Source organism: Alternaria atra, assembly GCF_907166805.1.
Source record: "Alternaria atra isolate CS162 genome assembly, contig: 25, whole genome shotgun sequence".
Lineage (NCBI taxonomy): Eukaryota > Fungi > Ascomycota > Dothideomycetes > Pleosporales > Pleosporaceae > Alternaria > Alternaria atra.
The window spans coordinates 498,639-520,568 of NW_025091323.1; the positions used below are offsets into that span (position 1 = coordinate 498,639).

At 50.1% G+C, this 21,930-nt stretch overlaps 9 protein-coding genes across 9 annotated transcripts; 4 read left to right on the forward strand and 5 right to left on the reverse strand.

Annotated features, from left to right (window-relative positions):
• Positions 1–105: 105 nt before the first annotated feature.
• ALTATR162_LOCUS5160 (uncharacterized protein) lies at positions 106–2,139 on the forward strand (the record flags this gene model as incomplete). The annotated part of the gene is made up of 1 exon (XM_043312778.1): positions 106–2,139. One exon carries the CDS (start codon positions 106–108, stop codon positions 2,137–2,139), a length of 2,034 nt encoding a protein of 677 aa, XP_043168713.1.
• A 359-nt stretch (positions 2,140–2,498) lies between these two features.
• ALTATR162_LOCUS5161 (uncharacterized protein) lies at positions 2,499–4,070 on the forward strand (the record flags this gene model as incomplete). Its single annotated transcript, XM_043312779.1, has 1 exon — positions 2,499–4,070. The coding sequence occupies one exon, from the start codon at positions 2,499–2,501 to the stop codon at positions 4,068–4,070; it is 1,572 nt and encodes a 523-aa protein (XP_043168714.1).
• A 768-nt stretch (positions 4,071–4,838) lies between these two features.
• Positions 4,839–6,616, reverse strand: ALTATR162_LOCUS5162 (uncharacterized protein; the record flags this gene model as incomplete). Its single annotated transcript, XM_043312780.1, has 3 exons — positions 4,839–5,947; positions 5,999–6,139; positions 6,193–6,616. 3 exons carry the CDS (start codon positions 6,614–6,616, stop codon positions 4,839–4,841), a joined length of 1,674 nt encoding a protein of 557 aa, XP_043168715.1.
• A 1,761-nt stretch (positions 6,617–8,377) lies between these two features.
• ALTATR162_LOCUS5163 (uncharacterized protein) lies at positions 8,378–8,725 on the forward strand (the record flags this gene model as incomplete). The annotated part of the gene is made up of 1 exon (XM_043312781.1): positions 8,378–8,725. One exon carries the CDS (start codon positions 8,378–8,380, stop codon positions 8,723–8,725), a length of 348 nt encoding a protein of 115 aa, XP_043168716.1.
• A 911-nt stretch (positions 8,726–9,636) lies between these two features.
• On the reverse strand, positions 9,637–10,496 carry ALTATR162_LOCUS5164 (uncharacterized protein; the record flags this gene model as incomplete). Its single annotated transcript, XM_043312782.1, has 2 exons — positions 9,637–10,330; positions 10,381–10,496. 2 exons carry the CDS (start codon positions 10,494–10,496, stop codon positions 9,637–9,639), a joined length of 810 nt encoding a protein of 269 aa, XP_043168717.1.
• Positions 10,497–12,386: 1,890 nt separating this feature from the next.
• Positions 12,387–14,094, reverse strand: ALTATR162_LOCUS5165 (uncharacterized protein; the record flags this gene model as incomplete). The annotated part of the gene is made up of 4 exons (XM_043312783.1): positions 12,387–13,032; positions 13,082–13,342; positions 13,391–13,829; positions 13,878–14,094. 4 exons carry the CDS (start codon positions 14,092–14,094, stop codon positions 12,387–12,389), a joined length of 1,563 nt encoding a protein of 520 aa, XP_043168718.1.
• Positions 14,095–15,036: 942 nt separating this feature from the next.
• Positions 15,037–16,388, reverse strand: ALTATR162_LOCUS5166 (uncharacterized protein; the record flags this gene model as incomplete). The annotated part of the gene is made up of 2 exons (XM_043312784.1): positions 15,037–15,735; positions 15,786–16,388. The coding sequence occupies 2 exons, from the start codon at positions 16,386–16,388 to the stop codon at positions 15,037–15,039; spliced, it is 1,302 nt and encodes a 433-aa protein (XP_043168719.1).
• A 710-nt stretch (positions 16,389–17,098) lies between these two features.
• On the forward strand, positions 17,099–18,667 carry ALTATR162_LOCUS5167 (uncharacterized protein; the record flags this gene model as incomplete). The annotated part of the gene is made up of 4 exons (XM_043312785.1): positions 17,099–17,145; positions 17,197–17,284; positions 17,331–17,805; positions 17,862–18,667. 4 exons carry the CDS (start codon positions 17,099–17,101, stop codon positions 18,665–18,667), a joined length of 1,416 nt encoding a protein of 471 aa, XP_043168720.1.
• A 1,232-nt stretch (positions 18,668–19,899) lies between these two features.
• On the reverse strand, positions 19,900–20,911 carry ALTATR162_LOCUS5168 (uncharacterized protein; the record flags this gene model as incomplete). Its single annotated transcript, XM_043312786.1, has 2 exons — positions 19,900–20,787; positions 20,846–20,911. 2 exons carry the CDS (start codon positions 20,909–20,911, stop codon positions 19,900–19,902), a joined length of 954 nt encoding a protein of 317 aa, XP_043168721.1.
• Positions 20,912–21,930: the final 1,019 nt, after the last annotated feature.

The window sequence follows — 21,930 nt, forward strand, 5'->3', positions numbered from 1 at the left end:
CATATTGTCCCTGTTGACCTCGGATTCGAATTATCCGTTGGTTAGAACCACAACCTATTAACCTTTTAACGGCGAAAGATAGAAAGTGCTTCAGGCTCTGCCACGATGAGTAACCGAGTTACGAGATCAAGGGCGGCAGCGGCAGCGGGACAGAGCGCCCCTCCAACACCCCGTCTTGTCAACCCCACCCTTCCAGAAAACTGGCCTCCCGAGCCATCAACATCAGAAGAATTTCGAGTCTGGCTGAGGCTAACCAAAGCCGCTCTACAAAAATGGCTGACAGAAGCCGCAGCTGCAGCCCAAGATACATCCACCGCGAACACTATCCGCGACTACACTACAGAAGCAGACCGACGATGGGAGCCATTCGAACGTCAAACAGACTTAGAAACCGGAGAAATATACGATGAAACCCAGCGCGCCGTTATGGAGACGGCCGCCGAAGCAGAAGAGCAAAGACGCGCAGACCTGCACCAACAGCACGAAACATGGCGAAAGTTCGCCGAGTACCGATACGCGCAAGCAGCTTGGGAAGACTTCTTGTACTTCCAAAACGTGTGGAATAGACGGAACTATGAACCTCTGAAGATGTATTCAGAGACTGCATCTGGCAGAAGAGGTGCTACGATACGACGCGCATTTGAACAGATGATGCGGCCAGAAGGTAAAGAGTCTGCGTCAGACCGCGACGTAATATCCAAAGCCAAAGCCGGACCGAAGAAAACAACTCGTGAGTACGGCTTAGAAAGGGCACCAATACTTGGTACCCCTGATCAAGACAGGATGGACAGAACGCATGATGATTGGTCCAATGAACCGTTCTTCGGAATTTATTGCAGGTGGCTGGATCATATAATTGGCTTGTACACTGCTGCTAAGCTTGGGTATCGCAAGCGCGTTCCTGGTGTTGTTGCGCCGGAGGATGCGCATCGGTATACGCAGCCGTCGAGGGGTACTACGCCGCAAGCACTGAGAAGTTACGTGAATCGTGGTCTTCATCTCGAGGAGAGGTTTCCGCGGAAAAGACGAGTACAGATCGATGTTAACGAAGTCGAAGAGCAGTATCGAGGAAACACTGAGCGTGCGCGTGACATCGAGCTTGACGGGGCTGGTGGAATGAAGCCAATCTGTTGGAAGATTAACGAAGAAGCTTATGAGGATTTGAGAGTCGACACAGAAGCAAAGAGCGGGTTTAGCACGAACCCGCGCACCTTGAGACTATTGCCGAAAGACCATAAGACTCATCATGGAAGCCGGGAAACTACTTTTTACTGGCCAACGTCTTTCGATTCCCCAGAATGGGGAGGTGATGTTGCTGTGACAGCTGTTGGGAGGGGTTACGCATATGAGGAAATCAGTGATCCTGAAGATGATCCTAGCAGGTCAAAGAAGAAGAGGGGAAAGAGCCGAGGTTACAAAGTCGACGAAGATGGAGAATACATTAGGAAGTTCGAAGATAGACCACGCCACAAAAGAGAAAGATACACGCAGCAGGGAATCGAGTTTGAGCATGGTATGCTTGGAACTGGGGTAGCTGGCCGAGATCGGAATGATAGATGGATAGGGAGCTACATCCAAGGCAATATCTCCAAAGAACGTTGGGAACTTGACGATGACGGTAATCGCATACCTTTGCCACCTCAGTACGTGCTGCAGAACAAGTTCGCCACCCTCATCGCGAAGAGGTCCAACATAAGAGATACGCGACCTGAGAGACATAATAATCTAAGGATAACGAACCAACTCTCTGACAACGAAGTCAACGGCTGCGTCGACGCCAACGAAAATTTCCCTTGGTCTGGGAATATGAACCCTGAGCAACTAGGTGACCCGTGGGCTTCGAGTGACGAAAACGGCGATGAAGAAGGCGCTGATCATCCTGGCGATAGCGGTGACGATGAGAGCTACGACGACGGCGATTTGTTCCTTATTTCGTATAGAGAATGCTCAAAGTGTCCCAAGAGGGAGCGCGCGCGTTTGTTGTTGGAATCTCTCCATGCCAAATACGATGAGGTTCCTGGTTGGACTGTCGAAGAGATCATGCGCCTGCAGAATGACGACGATGAATTTGAGAATCTTTCAGATGAACAGATTACGGAGAACTATATATTAGAAGCGGTATTGATGAAAAGCGGCTAGGTCCAGGGTAGATCGTACGTATAATTGGTGAATTCATCGTGTCTTCCAGTGCCTTTGCTTGACGAGATACTGGACTGTAAGAAGCCGATGTTGAATAGCATTGTGTGTAGAATGGCGCATAAAAATCGAGGAATATCTTTGTTGGTTCTACATTCATTGTGTATTGGAGGTTCCTCGCGTGAAACTCCTAAGTTAGCGTTGCGCTGCGCTGTGCTTTGACCAGCGTGGTGAGCACTCGCTCCTGACCTACTATAAGTCAGCGCCCACCTCAAATCGGTTTAAGAACAACTCCCACAACCCATTCTCATACTCGGAGCCCACTGATAACACTCGAGCCACCAGTTACAGGTAGTCGCACTATGCAAGACATAATCATGTTAGACACAGCCACTCCCGAAGATGATGAACTCCTCTCCTTCACCACCCAAGATGATCTCGCACAAGCAGCAAGTACCCTCTGGAGCAAGGACGAGTGCCTATTCATCCACTTACAAGCCGAGCTAGCACTCGCCGTCGCCAGTCTACCCGTCGCGGCAGCACTTCCAGCAGATGACGCAACCTACTACCTGAACTTTTGTCAGTTCTTCGAAGACAAAGAGAAAAGTTTCCCCAAAGCGGCCTCCAAACGTACCACTAGTATCACTGCAAAAGGCCAGGATGAATACCTCCTGAAACGGAATGAGCTAGTTTTGCCTGTTTTATGGAAGACGCAGGTTCTGATGATAGCTGCGCTCAGGGCCGGCGGGTTCAAGCTAGTAAAAAGGTGGAAAGTTGCCCCCAAAGTCTTTGACGAGTACCGAAAGATCCGTGAGATGGTTGAATATGATAAAAAAGTTCAAGACCCGAGAGATTTCCCGGAGATGTGGAGGTTCTTAGATCGTGTCGTCCGCGAAAAGTTCCCCGATTCGTGTGCCTCGGAAACCAAAAGTGGCAGCGCTGACGGGAGTGGCATTGCTTCCGAAGTAGCCACCGACGGCATTGCGTCTGAGAGCCTTGTGCGGGACGATGCTAGCGGAGCCGACGCTCACACTGCCAATGGTGCTGCACCGGCGAGCAACGATCCACTTGTCGTAGGAACTACGCGGCCGACAACGGAGACAATCGTAGAGCTAACCCAAGTCCCAGATCTCGACATCGCATCATCGCAGGTCCGCAAGCGCGACCGAACAAACCACGCCGTAGGCGGACTGGAGAAGCGTTTGGGCCCAGTCGATTTCGCGAAGGAGACGGGAAGTATCCAATGTACAGCCTTTGTCAGCAGTAGCGGCAACCAGTGTGAGCGCAGGGCGAGGAGAGAAGTACTTGAAGAGGAGCGTTCGACATGGACTTGCCATCTTCATTCGAAAACAGTAGAGACTACTGGTCAGGACAAGAAGAAGAGAAAGAAGGTGATACCGAGCCAGGAAGACAAGAGCAAGTCCAAGGCAAGTGAGAAGCATACCAGCCAGGCTGCAAAGTTGATCGAAGAAGGAGAAGACGACGATGACGACGACGGAGGACCACCTAGGAAACACATTAAGTCAGCCTCGAAGTTGAAACCCCCTAAGGCTCGTTCTGCAACACGTGCCGGCAACGACCCGTGGGATTATGAAGAGCGTGCGATAATTGTTCGGGTGTGGAACAAGTGGATATGGCAGCATGGACTGGCGTACTGGGAGAAGAACTTTACTGGCATCCTTTGCGAGGCCTGCAACCAAGTGAACGAGCATAGGTCTCAATACCCAAACACGTATGGTGGTCGTGAACCTCGAAAGGTCGATGCAGTCCGGTCTCAAGTAACTAAAAAGCCTGTCGTTATACATTGGCGAGCCAAGGCCAAATCGCTCATGTCGCGGATCAAAGACGACGAGGAGATCGAGGAGACGGAGCTAAAGCCGGCAAAGGACCTGTTCAAGGTGGCAGACATAGAGCCCGGGAAGAAGGAGCAGTAAGACATGGATGGGGAAGAGATGCAGGGCCTTGGGAGATACCGAAGGGAATCTTGTCAAATGTGCTGTCATCATGCCAACGGTTTCGCTTTCCAGCTAATGTTGGACGTAGATCGGAAGTATCCGGTTGCAGCTTCAGGCAGGCGTAAGCGACATGCGCGGGCGATTGGCGAATATCAGCGATGACCTAGTCATTCTTTTCAGTAGTTATAGCCCTGAAGCATATCAATGAAGCAATCAAAACACGTCTCGACGTTCTCGTTTGTACTCACTACAATCGTTCTCCAGCTCTCCTGACTCGCGATATCCGCCATTTGAGAGTATACTCACACCGTATTGAGTAAGCTGCGAGAGAGCTCGTATTTGCGTACAGTGACGATAGACAAGCATTCGCGAGGATGTGTTGTTGCGGTGATTGGAGATGAAAAAAGTACGCGTCGGTGAAGTTTGCAGGGTGCCATGACGTCACTACCAACGCGTCGAAGACGAGAGTCAGCTTCTCAATGGGAGAGTGTTCTTCTAATGCGAAAGCGATATGCGCAGGTGGGTTAGTATATTTTAAGATGCGATCGTAGAGGTGAAGGTTTCGGTAAGAGTGACTGAATGGTGGGATAGCTGGAGAAGGGTACTGTCTCCTGAGCGTTGTGTTGGAGATGACATTGCCGCTTCCTTCACTGCAAGCCCACGGCTGCAACCGTGAATGAGTAGCAGAGAAGCCTCGATGATGGACAACTAAATAAGACACATCACCTATATCATGCAAGCTAAGCCCTAAAGCTTCCACTTCAAGCGGTCATACTGCTTAGGCCAGATCCCCGATTTGCCTGGCGCCAAGATCCCATTGGGATCAACCGCATTCTTTATCGTCTCGTTGAATCGCCTAAAGACGTTATTGTTGAACGAGTATGTGTCCATGATTTGGTCCATAGCTGCAAGATGTGTCCGGTACTCTCCCCATCCTTGCTTAGCACAATCATCAATCAACGTTTTGATTAGCCATACAACTTTCTTCTTTTGTTCCTCGTCTTTGCAATTAAAGACAATGCATACGATGTGGTGCATTTCCCGCATGCCAATCGTGAATGTACCGATGAAGTCAAGGCCAGCTTCGTGACACCGTGCTTTGGTGAGAGCGAACTGCTTGGTTGCATCTTCGCCATTCACTCTAGAAATTGGTGAGAAGAAGAGATGCGAGCCATTCGGTAACCAGTCCAGCCATTTGAGCTCGTCGTAGGTGGGAATTCCCTGCATTGTCTTGTGCCGAGTATGCAAGATCGAGTTTTCCTCCTGTCGGTCTTCTGGGAAGTAGAATCTTGCCCCTGGGATGGCTGAGAAGGCCTCCTTGACGACAGTCCACATCGCATCACGGATCGGCTGGGGCCCGTAGAGTGCACCGTAGAAGTTCCACCGACCAAGGTTAAGCTTCTCAGCTATAGCGTCTAGCTCAGCGTCTGTCAGGGGCTTGTTGATATCGGAGGTGTAGTCGGATTTGTATCCTAACACAGCGGCGTCGAGGAGGATGTGTCGAATTGTAGGTACATTCTGGAGGACCATGTTCAACCTCAGCGGCCGGATGATGTCAACAGCCTGCTTCAAGTCTTCCTCGCGAGGGATTGTGACAAGATATGACTGATAACCACCCGGATTCGGCATGAGCCACATGCCCATCTTTGTAGCGATGCCCAGATTGGATTGTGTGAAGATTCCGTCAACATAGGGACCGAAGCCGTAGTTGAACAGTTGCGCCGTATCGTTCCAAGGTTGGTCTTGAGGGGGAACACCGTCTTTCTGATGGGGATGAGGCAATGCACCCATACCAGTACGAATGAGCTCGCCACTCGGCAAGACGAGTTCTATGCCGCAATGCATCATGAAGTGATCTTATGGAGGTGTCAGACCAGTAGCGACAAGTTTCCAAGGTTAGAACCCACCGCCATAAGGTGTGTAGCCAACACCTCTTTCCATAGTATTACCTAGGACTGAACCACCACCAAGGTCTGGTACGTCGAGCCAAAGCTTGTCGCGAAGGTTGTTCTCGACGAGATAGGTATGTAGGTCGTGAAAAGTGACTCCTAGATATGGGTCAACATGAGAAACGGGTTTGTGGCCCAACTTGACAACTTACCTGGCTCGACCAGAGCATACGCACCCTCCACATTGACTTCGAGGATCTTGTTCATGTGTTTACCCATATTAACGACTACGCTACCAGATACACGTGGAGCGGCGCCTCCATACCCTGAGTTTCTCCCAATGCTGATGGGCCATAGTGGTACATGGTACTCATTTGCAGCTTTGACGATAGTCTGAACATCAGCGACGTTGCGAGGGGCGATAACAGCTGAAGCAAGGAAGAAATCCTGCTTTAGGATGTGATGAGGGTCGTGTGTGTAGTTCGGCTTCATATAGTCGCCGTCATCGATCTGGGTTGCGGAGGATATGACCTCGATATTATCGCGACCGATATCTTCACAAGTTGTCAAAAACTTGTTGAAAACATCGCTACTGGTGTTGGGTGGCAGCACAAGTGGTTCTACGATTGCGATCATAATGATGTGGTGAATGGAATTTATCGTAGTACTCTGAATGATGCGGACACGAAGCGGTACGTTTATGAAAAATACGTTCACGAGAAGGACCGTTGAAACCTCTTATAATCTCCCATCTATCAAATCTGACCAGTGGCAGATCCAACATGAGGGCGGCCAATGTCTCGGTCGCCTAAGAAGAACTAAAGACACTATGGTGTCAGCCAAGTAGTAGCTAGTCAGCCCCTCTGGATACCATCCTAGTGTTTTTGAGGATGGCGAACGGTAGTTGTGACGAAACCCCGCATTGAGTGGGATAATCCCGTCGTTGCCCTTAGCTGTGGAAATTTCCCGACGCTACCGCAGTGTCCGTGCGCGCGGCAACCGGGTTGGCGCAACTGCACCCTATCAAAGGTTGGTTCCCTCTTCAAAACAGCATGACATACGATTTGCGGCCCCAAAGTTGCTACCCCTTCGTTCAGAACGGAGGCAAGTCCGGTGTGGGAAGTTCGCAACAGTGGCCATTGCCGGGAGTGCGATACCCGAGAGGACGGGGAGAACCCACAGCAGCCTCGATCGTACCCAGAGCCACCGCTCAGTCAACCCCGCGAACACTTCGATACGCCATGTCAGTACTCGTAAGGATATCCTTCTGATAGGGGGATAATGCACCTAAAAAACAGCCTCCTGGTTGGCTGCAATCTGTACTTGTGGGTTTGTCGATCAAAAACAGACTAGGCTTGGCACCTTTTTGCCGCATTTCTCCCTATCTTATATTGGCTGAGATCTGTACTAGGGCTTTCTGGTGACCGGTCGACTATTTTACGACGACATGGTTCACCGTGGGGGAGGGGAAAAGAGAGAATTCGTGGGGTAGTGACCACTTTTGTCGACTCTCGCCTTCTAAAACCCAGATGATGTTGGATGTGAGCATGTCCGTTGTATCCACATACAAAACGCAATCAAAAATCACTAATACAACGAAAACTGACCAATCCAAGCAATGTTCGTTCCTCTGGCTGTCGCATCTCTCTATGTCGTTCTTCCAGTAGCCACTATAGCGTATTGGTTCATCTGGAGTGTGTACTCGCGCTTCTTCCATCCGTTGTCCAGGTACCCTGGCCCATTCCTCGCCTCCATATCGCGGGCATGGCTTGTATCCCAAGGCGCTGGAGCTCGGGCAGAGGAAACACAGAGAGAGTTGCACGCCAAGTATGGTAACGAAGACTGCACGATGCAGTCTAGGATTCTTTTGCTAATAGGCCAAGGTTCTATCGTCCGCATTGCACCGAACGAGGTCGCTATTGCTGACCCCACTGCTATCAAGACAATCTACTCTATTTCTTCCGCCTTTACAAAGGTATGTGGTATTTACTCCCTGGGTCAGGAACAACGAGGGTTAAAAGTCTCGGCAACTAAAACAACTTTCTAGACCGATTTCTATCCGATATGGCGTCCTTCCTTTGCCAGATACCCGATCTCTTTACCAACCTAGATGAAAAGTCTCACACTAGTCGGCGTAAGATTGTCAACAATCTATGTTCCATGTTCAATGTTGTCCGCTCGGAAGAGAACATTACCAATTGTACCAGGACCTTGATGGAGTAGTTCCATGAGGCCGCGGAGAAACGGACTCCCATCGATGTATCTAAGTGGGCACAGTGGTATGTTTGGTCCCGGCACTATATTGTTCGCATAGATTCAGCTTCTAATGCACGTATTTATCACGTTACGTATCCCAGGTACGCGTTCGACGTTACAGGCGAACTTTTCTTTAGCCGTATGTTCGGTTTCATGGCGCAAGCTGCCGACTACCGCGGCTACATTACAGCCCTCGACTGTCTTCTCTCTATATTGACAGCAGCATGCGTCATGCCCTCCTACATCCGACCGTTCTTCCCGGTAGGCGGGTCGATCTTCCCACGCGTTCTCAAAGCCCTCGTGAGCGTTAAGAATATCGAAACGGCTGCGAAGGACGCTGTCGCTGAGCGCTTGGCGCTAATGAAGAAAGGAGAGTCTGGCGGAAAGGAGGATATCTTGAACAATCTGTTTGAAATTATCTTGACTAAAGGCGAAAAGGTTGATTTTGGCCTTACAGAAATCACAGTAGGGATTTACATTGCACTGTAGGTCTCCGAGAGCTTGAGTACCCTGTCGAGATCAAGGCCTTTGTACTGACTTGTCTTCTCATTAGTTTCGCAGGCTCAGACACCACCGCGGCAGGAATTTCTTCAATCTTATACCATCTTATGCGCACGCCTATCGCGTACGAAAAACTTACACTAGGGATTGATGCAGCCACAGCATCAGGGCAGCTCACTTGTCCGCTCATGACATACAATGAAGCCATCAAACTTCCCTATCTAGACGCTTGCTGCAAAGAAGCGATGCGTCTTCATCCAAGCGTTGCCCTGACACTACCACGCAATGTACCGGCTGGCGGCTGCGAAATCGCCGGGGAATACTTCCCTGCGGGAAGGAGGGTAGGCTTCAACGCTGCAGTTGTGCACCGCAATCGAGACATCTTTGGGCAGGATGCAGATGACTTCGTTCCTGAGCCATGGCTTCGTGCGGACACCACGATCATGGATAGGCACATGTTCCAATTTGGTGGAGGTTCCCGGAATTGTGTGGGAAAAAACGTACGTAACTTTCCTTTTGTTCTTCATAGGAGCCCCTGGCCCCACCCGCAACCGCCACCATTGACACTTTGGCACAAGATCTCCCTTTGCGAAATGTACAAACTCGTACCACAAATTCTCCATATTTACCATATCTTACTTGTCGATGACGCGCACGATTGGACAACACATAACTACTGGTTTCACAAAGCAAGTAGTGTGAATACGAAAGTGGAAGTACGTGACTGAAAGTAAATTTTCATTCGGAGAAAAGGGTCGCCTGAGTTCCACTGGCCCTCGGAAACGAGCATTCTGTTTTGGAGTAAGTGGTGTTATGACTAGTGGATAAACTCTAAGTAGAGCATGTCATTTTAAGTGAATGCCTCATAATACATGAGTTAATCTGGTAGGGAAGAAACCTTATATTGGGTCGCTCCCCATGATCGAGACAACGGTTCCACTCCTCAACTCTTTGATAAGCCTTCGTGCCTCGATCATATCGCCATACCCAACACTGACACCGGTTTCCGAGTCCCGAGTAGATCCCACATGGTTCTTTGTACATATTTTCTTCAATGTCGAATATGCTATAAGCCAATATTCAGGCGCGTACCTCATGAACCCAACGCGCTGCCACATCGTTGACAAATCACTTTCTTTCCCCAAGAGATCCACCAACTCCGCATCTCTCGTTTGCGATGGCCATGACTGCTGCCAATTTCGCAATGCGTTTCTGATTGGAGTAACTCTTGAAATTTCCAGCGCAGTAATGGCAGAGATCTCAAGGCTGTATACCTGCAGATACAGTACGTGAATGATGGTGAACATGTTGAGAACGCTAAGGTGAGCAAACCTGCAACGGATACTTGGCGTTGCCATGATCGTGTTATCACATAGCGCATTGACGGCGCTCAAGAGGGTGAAGTTTTTCGCATCAACACCCAACCTTTCACGCCAGGCCTGGAGTTGGATGAAGCACTCTTCTTTTGAAGAAGCTTGAAAACAAGATTCTGGGGACGACATCTCGATAGCCAGTTCGGATAAAGCCATGCGGGGTACATGGCGGAAGAAGAGGGCGTAACTCGCGTCGATATTGCAAATATATGAACAGATTCTATTAAGCCAAATTAGCATTAGAATGTGATATGCCAGGTCAAAATATACCGAATGAGTGACTCCCGAAGAATGTACTCTTCCCAGTCGAAACCAGCTGGATGAGATGTGTCGATTCGTCTTAGTGATGCTTGATTTAGCCCTATGTCTCGTGCTAGCTTGGTCATCATCAGTAAGTCATTAATCGGTCATCGAGAACACTGACATAAACGAGATCATTGAAGCGTTGCCGCAGAACGCGTCTCTTACTCCGCTTACTGCCCTCCCACGTTTGATACAGACAAACACAGTAAGCAGCCTGGAGGGTCTGCAAGTGTGTGCTCCGGCAATAGATGGTTCTTGAGTCCCTCCATGCGTTCGCGATATCGTGATCGTTGCAATTGTCATGATTGAAAACGAGTTCTTCAACTATGTCAAACCAGACCTGGGCTGAGGCATGATCACGGTCTTCTGGCGACAGGCAGGCACCAACAAGAGCCATCACAGCAATGAGCTCCGGTGACTTTTCCATCATTTTAAAAGTCGGCGCATGTATTGTGGGCCAATTAGGATACCAGCAAGACCAAAAGAGTGCCAGGAATTTGCGTAGATTTGTTGGATCGAAGAATCTGTAACATAGAGCTTCCACGGAAGATGGCCAGACGATATCAGCGGGACCGCGGTGACAGCGTTTTACTGCCGTCTCTCGGATCTGATGGACGATCTTGTGTGTTACGGGCAGTAGTGTAACTGGATCAGCTGTTTTTTCATTGTTTTGCATCAATGCATTTCGGGTTATGTCAACCCAGTGCATCGTCACATCCGATACCCCTTCTTTTAGAGCTGAGGAATTGTTACCCGGGTTCGCCTTAAGTGGGTCTGATATGATGGACCGTCGCTGCTGCTTAGTGCCGCACCCAAATGATCTGGCAAATCCAGTCGCTTTAGTGAAGTTGTCAAGGAAGGGAAACTGGATCAATACATCGATCTTGAGTTGTGTTGGTCGTTGGCAAAGTGATGCCATGATTCTGTGTTCGATTAGCAGTGGATGGGGGCTAGTCCAGGAGCTAAGATGGACACATGAATTGCGCTGGGAAGATCGTAGCTTTGATCCTGATCCATAATCGAGGTCGGCCATAGGGGTTTCCGGGCGATCGTTGGTGTCATCCAAAGTCCGGAATACTGATTCGTATACATGCATGTCGAATTCAGTGTCAATTTCGTCGCGAGATGTTACCATATCTCCCCCGACACGGCGTTCCATTGTGCCGTTGGTCTCCGTGTTGAAGTCATCAATCTCATCGTTGAAGGAATTAGTCTCACCTGCCTGACCAAGGCTGCTCTCTTGCGTTCGACTATATCTGCAGACTTTGTTTCGCGAAGCACACGGCGTGCATGGTTGTGAAGAAGTACAGGCTCTCTTCAACTGACAGCATTGGTCGCAGGCACGAGCTTTAGGTCCTCTTGCTTTCAGCTTGATCGTCGGAATGGAAAGATTGCGGGCCCTTCGAACACTGCACGAGTTCCAATGGCGTTTTAATGCGTCGCTGGATTTATAAGTTAGGAATCGGTCGTTCCGGACGAGTGAGTATCGTACCTCCTAGCGAATCTACGGGAGCAAAAAACGCAGACGCAGGACTTCTTTGCGATTTCCATGTCGACATTGTAGGGTTGTGGATGGATACTGCTTAAACGTGATGGCGCTCATTGTGCATTTGCAGCCATTCTTGAATGCGACATGGAGGGGAAGGTACCGAGTGCGGGGCTTCTACGCGCTACAGCTTAGTGCCGAATCGCGCGGGTGGTTTCGGCACTTATGGGATGCAAGTTCATGCAAAGTCTGAATGAACCCCGCGTCCTATCAGGTAGTTACAGTGCCCGTGCACTAGATGGGCCAGTTCGATGGTCGGGGAGTTTGTATACCATGGTGTTTGCTGAGGGTTAAAGGTGAGCGAGCATGTCATACCTAGGTACGAGAACAACCAATGACAACAGAACAATTCATTGAATCAGGCGTGTTACATTCCGTTTTCAGAACTTCACCAAGTTCACCTACACGGCACATTGGCTCCTGCACATCATTTCCTGACCTCTGCATGCTCGACTTCAGTCGTCTCTTTGATGTCCAACCCCGCCAAGTCTTCCTGATCCTTCGCTACCTCCCGAACCAGCATACTTTGTTTCTTGCTCTCGCTCTTCTTGTAAAGGTACTGCATGACCAGGAACGTAACCCAACACCCGACGATGAAGCAAATGTTCACCGCGTAACCCTTGGTCCACTTCGGGCCCTCGACGATCGGGAATACTGTGATAGGGTAGAAAGAGAACACGGCCCAGCCAGCTGTCAGCATAGCACCGACAGTGACAGCGCGCGCTTCAGCATCATCTCGCAGCGCCATATTAACGAAGGGCATGAGAATGGGCGTCACTGCCGCGGAGACGCCGAGTAGGTAGTAGCAGGCAAAGTGGTAACCTTTAGGTATGTTCCAGATCAGGAGAGAAATGTTTGCGATGATGTAGATTGTTTGGACGATTGAGAAGATAGACCAGAGTGGATAAACCATGCAGAGAGAGGTAGCGAGGAGCGCGGCGAAGACGGAAACACCTTGGGCGCCGGTGGGGATAGTGTTGATCTGGGGAATGGTGTAGGCACCGGGGTTTTTGGCAGCAAGGTCTTTGAGCCAGATGGCCATTTGGCCGTGAGGGTAGGAAGACGAAAGGAAGCTATATGCAGATTAGTGTGTAGTAGTCAATAAGATGTGTTAAGGCTTACAAAGTATAGCACAGTACACCCATGTAGAACTCCCAGCGCGTGAATGTGCGCTTTGCGACTGTCCAGCTAAGCTCTTTGCTGGGCGCAACACCGGCATTGGTCATGCGTGATCGAGCTAGTGCATGCTCTTTAGGTGTAAGCCACCAAGGCTTTGCGCTACTTGGTAGGCCGGGGAAGATCAGGAAGCCTGCAAAGGCAATAGGGAGAGAGATTACTCCGTCTATAATGAAGAGCCACCTCCAACCCGCCATACCACCGACGCTGAAGTTTGTTAGTAGGTTTGTGATGCCTAATGAACAGATTGCTTACCCGTTGAGATTGTTGTACGCCGCAGCTTGAAGGTAGCCACCGAACATTACGGCGATGTTGTTGGATACATACCAGACTCCAGTTCGCTTGAAGACTTCTTCGGGTCTGTACCAGGAGCCAAGCACATATGTGGTACCGGATGCTACAGGTGTCTCGAGCAGACCGAGTAAGAATCGAGTACCGTAGATGTCGTTTCGGTTGCGCATCTGACTCTGACAGAATGTCACGATGGACCATAGCACTTCCATGGTCGGCAGATAGTACTTGGCAATCTTCGGTCGGGATAGCAAAAGTAAAGATGGGACCTGGAACACAAGATATCCGACGTTGTAGAAGGTGTCGAAAAGCGAGTACTCGTTACCGTAGAGGCTGAGCTCTTCCTTCATGCCTGATACGTATGCGTTCTTGATGTTCGAGGAATCGAGCCATTTGAGAAAAACTAGTTTTGTTAGTGCCACAGTGCTGGAGGTACAATCATAATACTTACACATGAAGGAGCAGAAGGTTAGGAGACAAGCGTCCATCTTCCTCAATAGCTTTCTCTCCTCCTCAGGATAATGTTTGGGATACCATTCCCAGAGGTACATCCACGCCTTCCATGGCGACCTCTTGGGAGCTTCAGCGGGCGCGATAACGTTGGTATCGAATTCACCAGTCCTGTTGGCAATGCCAGCGGTCTCATCATTGGGCTGCGTGCTGGCCATGTTGACTTGCTTCTTGTCAGATCGAAGTGTTGACGGCACGACCTCGGATGCGTATAGCAAAGTTGGGACCCTCGTGCTTAAGACCCTAACTTTCGTTGAAACCCGAAGGACAGGTCAATATGTAGCTTCCGTATGGCTCAACATTAAGGCCAGTAAGCGACTGGACGGATCCTTTGCGGGCGTCGGGTTATTCCTGTATACGGATAGTCGAGTGCGGGGGCGGGCATATCGTAGGGCAAACTCCACGAACAGGTACTGAAGGGGGAATTATCCCGCTGGCCGAGATGTGTCTGGCTGCTACGAGATGGCCAAGAACATGGGGAGACTGTGGGGTGATGGAGTGAAGCTCACATCTTGGTTCTGCGAGGATGCGTGGCGGCCCGTGAGTCGTGCCGACGCGCATGTTTTGAAGCCACAGACAGGCAGTGTCGGCCCATTGTTCGCCTAAAGAATTACATACCAATTTTCGGAATAAATCCCGATACATGTGGTTTCTTCACATTTCGTATCTCCATGTTCGCCCGGGCGATGTCGTGCAAATGCATGGGTGCTGTAAGAACAAAGTATGACGTCATAGTCGAGCTAGCCAATTTCACGGGAAATTCATGGCCTGTCTTCATGCGACATGCACACGAGCACGCCTACACACAACTATACGCGTCGTCTTATGGCGATGCTAAATCCTCTTCCCTTGTAGGCACCTCTGCCTTGTAATTCCATATCGACGCAGGTGGCCGTGCGAGAGAAACCGCCATGCCTATGCCATACCCCTGGTATTGCAAGAAAACTGCGCGTAGTGAATGCGTAAACGTCTGACTTCATCCATCTTTACGCCACCAAACATCGATTAAAACAGTGTATGCACAACAATTTGTAGTCATGAACACTTTGTACTATTATCTACCAGTTGTTCGCCGTATGCTAGCAGAGTACGCCTCTCCGTCATTTCAGCGCCTCAATCATCTTGTACAAGCTGTTCTCTAAGGTGATGGGCGATCGAATGGCAGTCCAATCATAGTTCAACAGTCCCCAAGCCTCGTCTGCCCCAATGATTGTGTTGGGCGTTCTGTTCGGACGCGTCTGGAGATAGAAGCTACCAGACAGCTCCCAATGCTGCCAGCTAACCTGATACTCCTTCACCATCTCTGCCAAGCATTTAGCGTAAGTAGTTTGGTTCCAGTAAGTTCCGTTATGAATGAAGCCCCATTCGGAGATGACCATCGGGAAGGTATACTTGGTCGCTGGGTCATCGGGGTTCACCGCCTGGAAGCCCTTCTGGTACCACTTCCTCTTGAAGGTCGCGCAGTCATCTTGGGTCGCTTCAAAGTCGTACTTGTGGATCTCGAGGACGATCTTTTCCCTCCAAGCAAAGCTATCCGGGACGAACTTGGCAGTCTTGTTGGCGGTTGACGTGCCAGTGGTACCGTTGAGTGTCTTGCCGAGAGGGATTGGGTCAATGTACGTGTCGTACGAGAGTCCAGAGAAGAATATCAAGGCGTCGGGATCCGCTTCGTGAACGGCATCGGCAGCGGCAGTCATGTGGATATACCACGTATACCAATCGACGGGCTCAGATACCTTGGCAGCTCGCAGCTCGTTGCGCAATCCCATCGAAGCGAACGTTGACCAGTTCTCCTTCGCCTAGGTTTATCAGTATCGGCTTACTGGTGAAGAAGTTTTCCGTTGCTTACATGCTTCGTCATGAAAGCTAAACCTCGCTTCCACTTCTCCACGTCGAAATACTTCTCGCCGAACCAGCCATTACCGTCGTCATCGCCGCAGCACCAGAATGCCTTCGATACGTGATTATCCAAGTGAATGATGACGCCTTGGCGCGACAACTCCTTGCCAACGGCATCCCACACTTGCAGTCTTGTTGTGTTCCTGGTAAACTGTGGGTTTTTCTCCAGAATCGAGTTCAAGACATTTGTTCCGTTCGTTCCCGGAATTGCGTTCAAAACGCTCTTCTCAAGAGTTTGGTCTGGGCTGTTCTCGAGGTAATCATCCACCATCTCGATCGCGAACGGCAGGCGGACTGAGTTGAGACCGAGCTTGGGAAACCACGATACGATGTCCTGTACCGAAGAATGCTGGAGACCTTCAGGAATCATGATCTCTTGGTGACCAGGCCAGTTCGTCGACATAAAATGGAAGACATCGCCGTTCGCATCGATTATGTCTCGTCCCTTCGTCGACAAAGGGAGTATTGATGCTGCACGCTTCAATGCCGACGGCGGTGCAGCAGCAGCAAGGGATACCAGGAGGAGCCCTGCAGTTGCGTGTGTGAACAGCATCTTGAACATGTACACGAGGAGGTATCGGTGAGACTGGTACTTGTTTACGAACACACTCGTCTCTATGCCGACTGATCTTTAAATGATCATCTACAATCCAGGGCGCACCAATATTGACGGCCATAGTAGTTCCGTGTCTATCCCAAGCAACGCTACTAGTACCCCAGACTTCGCAGAAACTATGGCGCGGGGAAAATAGTGGAAAGCCCAGCCTCTAGTAATTGTAACGACGCTCCCAAGGCCATACGACGAAAGGAACAGATACCTTTTTCGGAAGGCCGTCCACAAGTCCAAGAAAGCGTAGTCACGAGCGCAAGGAAGATACGGGAAGCAAGAAAAAATGACGTTTAGATGGCGGGCAATGCCCTGGGCTTGTGCAAACGGCCGGGTAGCGGGCATCGGTGCAATGCAGATCCCATGTTTAGCCTACACCCCGACCTTTGCACCTTCGTCGCAAGATAACCCGGTATCGATAACAGCCCCACACCAGTACGCGCGACAGTTCACGCGTCACCCGATGTAGGCTTTTTGGCAAGAAGCACCATCTTGGCTGCTTTTCGCCCTGCCTCCAAGCTCTTCTTTCTACACGGTCGCAATCGAACATTCTGTAGAATCGCTTGCTTTTTGACGGATTACCACGCGTCATCGCACACGAGCATACTCTTGGTTCCAACATACGTCACCCGAAGGTGTTAGCTGCAAACATAAAAATGGGAGGAGCTGTACAGACCGTCAAGATGCCTTCCAAGGCCGCGACGTAAGCAATGGCTCATGCATAATACAGTAGTCTTGTACTAAGTCTATCTAGCGTCAAAGATGTAGACCTGAGCCAAATCTACTCGGAAAGTGCATTAGCGAAGGTCGTGCAAGTTGCACAACGGGGCCTAAAGCAAGAGGTATGAGTATGGTCCATTCGTCCAAAACTTTATCTCACAACTCCAGGCTCCCTTGCCATCGTATCCACACACCGTACCTCAAGTAGGCCCAGACGCAGGAAGATACGAAGAGCGAGAGGCAGACTTCTGGACATGTGGATTCTTCCCAGGATGTATATACGCGCTCCTCGAACGTTCGATACGATACCCACAGGCCATTGATGTCCCAGAGCATATCCGACCACAGATCCAAGACCAGCTGTTGAAGCTAGGAAGACACTATGGCGTTGCTATCAATCAAATGTCAGGTCGAACGGATACTCACGATATGGGTTTTATCGTCCAGCCTGCGTTACAGAAGGACTGGGAGTTGACTGGCAACAAAGAGAGCTTACAGTCCGTCATCAATGCGGCGCATGCGCTCGCATCACGGTACGATGACCGCGTGAAAGCAATCAGGAGTTGGGATGTTGCAATTAATGATCGTTACTCAATCACGGATATGTCGACAAACTTCCTCGTCATTATAGATAGCATGTGCAGTAAGACTCTATCACACATCATCTTATCCATTCTCTTGCTGACCTACACATCACAGATCTCGACCTCCTGTACTTCGTCGGCCACATTCAGAATGATCAATCCCTAATCGACATCGCAACTCAGCACGCCGACTCCATCATCCATGAAATCTTACGTCCAGACTTCTCCTCCTACCACCTCGTAAACTTTGACCCGCGCACCGGTCTACCACAAGCCAAGATGACGAACCAAGGTTGGAAAGACGACTCGACATGGAGCCGCGGTCAGGCCTGGGCGATAATGGGTTTCGCGCAGACATACTCGTGGACGAAGGATGTGAAATACCTATCGACAGCCATCAAATGTGCAGAGTACTTTCTACGGCGGTTGCAAGAGGGCGAGGGAAAGTGGCACCACCCCATGGTCCCATGTTGGGATTTTGATGCGCCTCAAGATAACCCGGAGGAGCCATTGCGCGACGTATCCGCAGGCGTTATAACAGCCAATGGCCTTCTCATCATCCACCAAGCACTCCAGTCTCTCTCTTCTGCCGCCGCGTCTCAGCACTCCATCAACGCTGATACTAATTTCCTCGACATCGCGCTCCAGATCGTCTCCCAGACACTAGACATGTCCTATGACTCCGATCTAGCGTCTTTTGAAAACCCCACTAAGGCCATCATGAACGGGAATGGCGTTAATAGTGGTGCGGCAGTATCAGGGTTGAAGATCAAGGAAACGCGGTTCGAGTGTATACTGAGGAATAGTACGACGAACTGGAATGAGCATGCGCATAAAAAGTATGCGGATCATGGGTTAGTGTATGCAGATTACTATGTTTTAGAGTTTGGGAATAAGCTGTTGAGGGCGGGGTTACTTTGATGGGATAAGGCAGTTGAGCTGATCTTGAATCCAAAGGTGTAAGTCGAGATGGGGGGAAAGGCCGCGTCTTTTGCTCGTAGTGCCCTCGCGCGTTAGCGTCCGTTGGTTGCGAGTCCTGAGCAATCCGCGCTTCCACCTCTCTCTTCCCCACTCTCTTTCCAATATACTTCAAAACATATCAATTCCACCCGCAGAAAGACTCTTCCAGAATCACAAGCTCCTTTCCTTGTGAAAGACTCCTCCACTCACGCTTGTAAACTTGGCCCAAACCAACACGCTCGTATACTTGCTTTTGGGATTCGTGTACAAGCATGTGCCACTATATTGCAGGCACTGCCTGTTCCCAATGTTTGATGCGCACTCTTGTTATGGGGACCCACTATCCAAATTCGAGCATTAGTATCAGCGACTGCCGGCTTACATTTCCGTGGTTTCATGAGACTTGATACCTCGATTTAACTTTCTATCTTACCAGAATGATTCACTAGTACAATCTGATCTCCCAGAACCGATTTGCGCGACCAGAGCGACGGGAGCTTAAGCAGATTTGTGAAACATGGATTGTAGATCACGTTGCACTGGCTGTGCGTTGTATAGTCATACGCGACGCAAGTCTGTACGCGAGTTACGCGCTGCGTCAATTCCAGTCTCCGTTACACGATAAAGTAGATAGTCATTGCGTGCAGGGTGGCTGTTCTTCAACCTTACGCGTGTAGGTGCGGAAGATGAGCATGAGAAATATTCTGTGGCGATTGTTGTTGTGGGATAGGTCTCAAGCCGCCCATGCGCAGTTGTGGTGACTAGCGCCCCAGCCGTCCGCGCAGTACCCGCAGTGTGGGGCTAATAGCTCCTACACTCCCACTTGCAACGCGATACTTCAATGTCACAATAACGTCGTATCATCATCAAATAGAGTGCAATCAATGATGCTTATCCCGCCTTCTATATTGAGGATATCATTCTCGCCGCCGTCCGCGTGTTCCAACTCCCTGAGAGCCTCCGAATCCGTCGAGTCCACCGTCTCACCAGCCTAATGGCCTCTCTACTCCCGTCGCTAGCGAAAACGAACCTCCGACGAGTTCTACGCCGTATGAAACATCGCAAGGCGAAGCGATCAGAATATCTAGCAATGAACATGGTGATAATAGCGCGATAGAAGGTGAGACTAGCCTGATGAAGATATAGCGCGGTGATTCCTGCTGGCAAAGGTGCGATACGAGTCGTTGTTCACCTCAAGGCGCTGAAGGTCTTGTGAACAATGGTAGCGCATACAACAAGCATGTCCAAAAACACCAGATCTGCCACGACCTCTTATCCTCAGCCACAGTCCTGAACCGCAGTATTCTGAAAGCTAGCCACGCACCAACGCAGATGGGGATAAGAAAACCCAGCCAAGCAACATTCCAAAAGACAGGACAAATGATGGACCACAAGAATATTGGAACCGCGATTTCCCACCTGCTCCATGTATCGCCCATAACCAACGGGCTTGTCCGACGTCCTCTAACAGCATCTCCAGCCACATCTGGGAGGTCTTGCATGGACAGCGTGGACAAGATGATTGCTCCAACCATAGCTATCCACCTGTAAGCTTTCGGGGTAAGAGAATGAGCACCAGCAGCGACGTCTGTGGACCCCGAGCTATAGCACATGAATCCCAGTGCATTGATACTGTTGCGAACAAGGTAGAACTCGTCAGCACCTCCTAAGTCGTTGTACATCCACGTCAAGACCATCATGCCGACAGTCTCAAAGAAGCCTCCGAGAAAGAAAGTCGCCACGAAGACCACGGGGATTACAACTAGCAAGAGATGCCGTGCTTCTTTGGGGGTAAGCCGACCGGAAGGAATTGGACGCCATGCTTTGTTTACCTGATCTTCGATGATGGAGTTGGGTAGTCGCTGGTTTGCAATGTCGAAGAGGAGTACGTTGAGCCAGTTCCAGAGTATGACTTGCGGTAATCGTGATAGCACTTCCAGAACCTTTGGCTTATCGTTCGTGGTGAGCGAGATAGATAGGGCGCTGAATATACCGAAGGCTGTTTCTGGGAGGACGATCGATTTCAAGTCATTGCAGGTGATGAGCCAGATGGTATGTATGTGGAACATTAGCGATCGGTTCTTTCTTGTTGTCAGATATCTCAACACTAGTTTCGGGTGGCGCTGGCATGTGGCTAACCTCTTCAAAGCGTGGCGACCCAGTCCGCTCGCTTTCTCGTCGTGATTCTGGTGCTCTTGGAATCATTGTACAATGGATGGTAACGAATGTTCGCTGTAAGTGAAGGAGAACTGATCGTAGGCTGACCAGACGAGTTCTTTGCTGAAGTTCGGAATCTGAACATGAAATCTGAAGCACGCATTGAGACGGGCGTGATAGGTGTGGTTAGTCCAAAAAGGCTCTCTAGGTGGCGCAGTAAGCATGGAAGGTCAACTTGGTTAGCCGCGAAATAAATCCTGTTCCCGGCATTTTCTGGCACCAATAGCATACGGTTACGTTTGTGTAACGCCGCGCTCTCAAAAGATAAAAATATGCACGAGTCGCCGGACTTACAGTACAGCTCTAGTGCACAGTCAGCCGATGTAGACGTGTTCACGTGGTATTATCCCATCAGATGAGTGCGGAAATCGCTCCGCAGGCTATAATCAGTGTCCAATCGGTTAATGAGACTCTGCGTTATCGCTAGTGTGCTTGAAAAGTGTAAGCGCCGTGAAATCAGTGCATGACAGCGTCAAGACTGGGATGTAGGCATAGGATGTAACGGGGCGAAGACATCTCGCATACACGCAAAGATACCCGGAAGAATGTTTCCTTGTTAGTCTACGTAAATTATTCACCGGTGGTGGGACATGGGCCTAGCGTACCCGCAGGTCTGTTTCTCAATATACTCTTGCGCGTTCCTCCAGGAGGTCCTCCACACCTTGTGGTAACCGAGCGTTACTCACGTCTACGCGCCTAGCTATACGGCTTCTATCATACCGGAGAAACGTCATCTCCTGTATCCACTGGTTGCAGTGGTATGGCCCGATATGTGACCCGATAATGAGGGTGTCCATCGATCTTTCGGACCCCGAAACATACTCTACGATCCTCGATATCGGGTCGTCAGCGTCAAGAGTAGAGGACTGACTTTCCTTTTCCGCATCTCTGTGTACGCAATAACGTACCCATGCTGGGGCGGAAGGGTGTGGAGACAACTCTTCTATGCCAATGACAATGAGGGCAGAAATAGTCGAGGTGGGCAGGTTTTCCTTGCGAAGGTCAGG